This window comes from Synchytrium microbalum (assembly GCF_006535985.1).
Source record: "Synchytrium microbalum strain JEL517 chromosome Unknown SmJEL517_scf0116, whole genome shotgun sequence".
Classification (NCBI taxonomy): Eukaryota; Fungi; Chytridiomycota; class Chytridiomycetes; order Synchytriales; family Synchytriaceae; genus Synchytrium; species Synchytrium microbalum.
The window spans coordinates 576-3,322 of NW_022158465.1; the positions used below are offsets into that span (position 1 = coordinate 576).

Genomic DNA, 2,747 nt, shown 5'->3' on the forward strand with positions numbered 1-2,747 from the left:
GTGGGATGTCCAGTCGGGTATGATAGGATTTGGGTTATGGACGCTTTTTTTGGACTAATTTTGACGATTTGTAATAGGAAACGAGATCCGCAAGCTGGAAGGTCACACCGGATCTCTCAATTCCGTTGCGTTTTCACCTGACGGCAAGACCATCGCGTCTGGTTCTGGTGATCAAACTGTGAGACTGTGGGATGTCCAGTCCGGTATGAAACGGTTTGGGTCGTTGATGGTTTAGTTTTGGACTAGCTTTGACGATGTTGATGTAGGAAATGAGATCCGAAAGTTGGAAGGACATGGTTATTCGGTCTTTTCTGTCGCGTTTTCTCCAGATGGAAAGACTGTTGTGTCTGGATCTGCTGACCGAACTGTACGATTGTGGGATGTCCAGTCGGGTATGTAGGGTTTGGGTCACGAGTTTGCCTTTTAGACTTTCTTTGACGCTGTTGATGTAGGAAATGAAATCCGAAAGTTGGAAGGACATTCGGACTGGGTAAAATCAGTCGCATTTTCTCCGGATGGAAAGACCCTTGCGTCTGGTTCTAATGATCAAACTGTCAGACTGTGGGATGTCCAGTCAGGTATGTAGGGTTTGGGGTGAGAATCGGATATTTTGAAGTCTTATTTGAAATTTTCACAACAGGAATTGAGATACGCAAATTGGAAGGCCACTCTGGAGGTGTCATTTCGGTTGAATTCTCGTCTGATGGCAAAATTATTGAATCTTGTGATTGGAACGACGTTACTCTGTCTTGGAAGACGGAAACAGGTTTGAGGGACCTGCTTTCCTCTTAAAGATATGAAAATTCATGATTACTGTGTAGGTGTCCCTATGGAACGTGGAATTGAAAATACCAACAACTCTATGTAAGATTCGTTTGCATTTGTTCCTCCCACGGTTCTCAAACAATTTCTTTGCGCACAGGTCTCCATCCGCTGACAGGTCGCTTGGGTTGGACGAACAAGGATGGGTCATTCAAGGACAGAGCGAATCAACGAAACCGCTCTTTTGGTTGCCCCAAGAACTTCGCGGCACACTGGTCAATACCACCAGTAGCTTGGCGTTGGGAACGGCTGGAGGTCGTGTCGTTATCATTGATATTTCCAGGGTTTAGTATATGTGGTTTATTTTGTTACCAAGACTTTTGAATATCACAACATCATTGTTTTAATTGTCGTTTGTATGTGGAGTATTCCAATAGGCCATCTTTTGCTCAAAGAAATACTGTTCAAGACCTTGACCGTGCCATTGCTGAAGAAGTTGTTCCCTTCGTTGCTTCCAATTTAAGATCCAAATGGCAAAGACATTTGGTGAATACATCCACTTGGCGTAGTTTACAGCCTGCCAACAGATTGCCAAGTTCGATACGTCACCATTACGAAACCTGCAAAAGGGCAAGTGATGGTCGACGCTGGCGGGGAGACCCAATGGTCCAAAGGAGATCTGAGCAAACGTCCAAGGGCAAATCAAGCGATTCAAACCCACCAGATTGACAAAGTCATCAACCGTGCCACCTAAGGCAAGATTGTCCTGATTTCTTGAAAAATAATGTCGAGCAGCGATCTCATCTGCCTTATCCAGACTAAATGGCGTGACGTCTTGGCTACTTTGTAATGGAATTTTGTGACAGTCCAGTGCAGTCATTTCTAATTGAAGGACGTCTTCGAGACTGCTCGCCTTGCAGAGAAACCTAGACAATCAGCAAATCAATAAAGACTGGCAGCTCCGGTAATTTTAATGCACACTCACATTTGGCAACACATACAAAACGGGACAGTGTTGTCAACAGTATACCCTTTGGATGTGTCTAGCCTTTGTGGTGAAAACATGGAGATGGGAGCGGATGATAAAAATACCAGAGGTAATTGGCACAGGCGTCTGCTGCAATAGACAATACCATCACGTTGATGTCGTTTTATAATGGAGTGGAGGACTACTAAAGCTTCTGCCTTTAGAAGGGCTAGCTTTTCTAGCGAAATACACGATTTCAGTCAGAGTGACTTCGCTTGGTAGATTCAAGCTTACCACGTAATGCGACAGTTGTCTGTAAATGTAAGATATCTGTTTTGCTGAATTTCCCGATACCAATGTTATCATCGTCTCTATCTGCATTTCAAAAATGATTTACTATTCACGGTAGAAACGAATAAACAAATTGACATACCGTGCAAGAGTATGCTTGACCATATTGGAAGCTTTCATATCAAGAAATGCTGAAACATCCGAATTCTAGACAGACAAAGCAATGTTTTTGACTAGAAGAGCGTGTCTATCTCAATTCAACAGCTTACATGAGAAAGACTCGTTTCCATCGTCTTGATCCACTGAAGGAATTCTTGGTGTAGAGGCATACGGGCCTTGTCAGCGAAAAATCCAAGTACAAACCTTTCGTTTCTGTCTAAATACACAAAGGCCTTTTATTAATTCGATGGGAATAAACCTCTCCGACCACTGACTCTTACCTTTGTTTCCCGGCTACAAACTATTGGACCAGCGATGTTACACACATTCGGAGAGTTGCTGTCACCATGCTGAAGGTGTATAGAAATTTGTTGGGCGCGTTTCTTTGTGCGAGACTTTTTATTCTCAGAGTTGATCTCTGAAGCACCACCACGGATTTTAGCTGCGATGCACCACGGCGATACTACGGTTCCGAATTTGCGTGTTTCCTTGTAGAATAGTACACGTACGTCGACAACAACTGTAGCTGCCTTGAGTCTGTGTGTTGGAAGTGGGCATCCATTACCAC

The 2,747-nt window shown here is 43.8% G+C and overlaps 1 protein-coding gene across 1 annotated transcript; it reads left to right on the forward strand.

Moving 5' to 3' along the window:
• Positions 1–5: 5 nt before the first annotated feature.
• SmJEL517_g06286 (uncharacterized protein) lies at positions 6–1,112 on the forward strand (the record flags this gene model as incomplete). Its single annotated transcript, XM_031172212.1, has 7 exons — positions 6–12; positions 78–203; positions 267–392; positions 453–578; positions 641–766; positions 822–864; positions 923–1,112. The coding sequence occupies 7 exons, from the start codon at positions 6–8 to the stop codon at positions 1,110–1,112; spliced, it is 744 nt and encodes a 247-aa protein (XP_031021813.1).
• Positions 1,113–2,747: the final 1,635 nt, after the last annotated feature.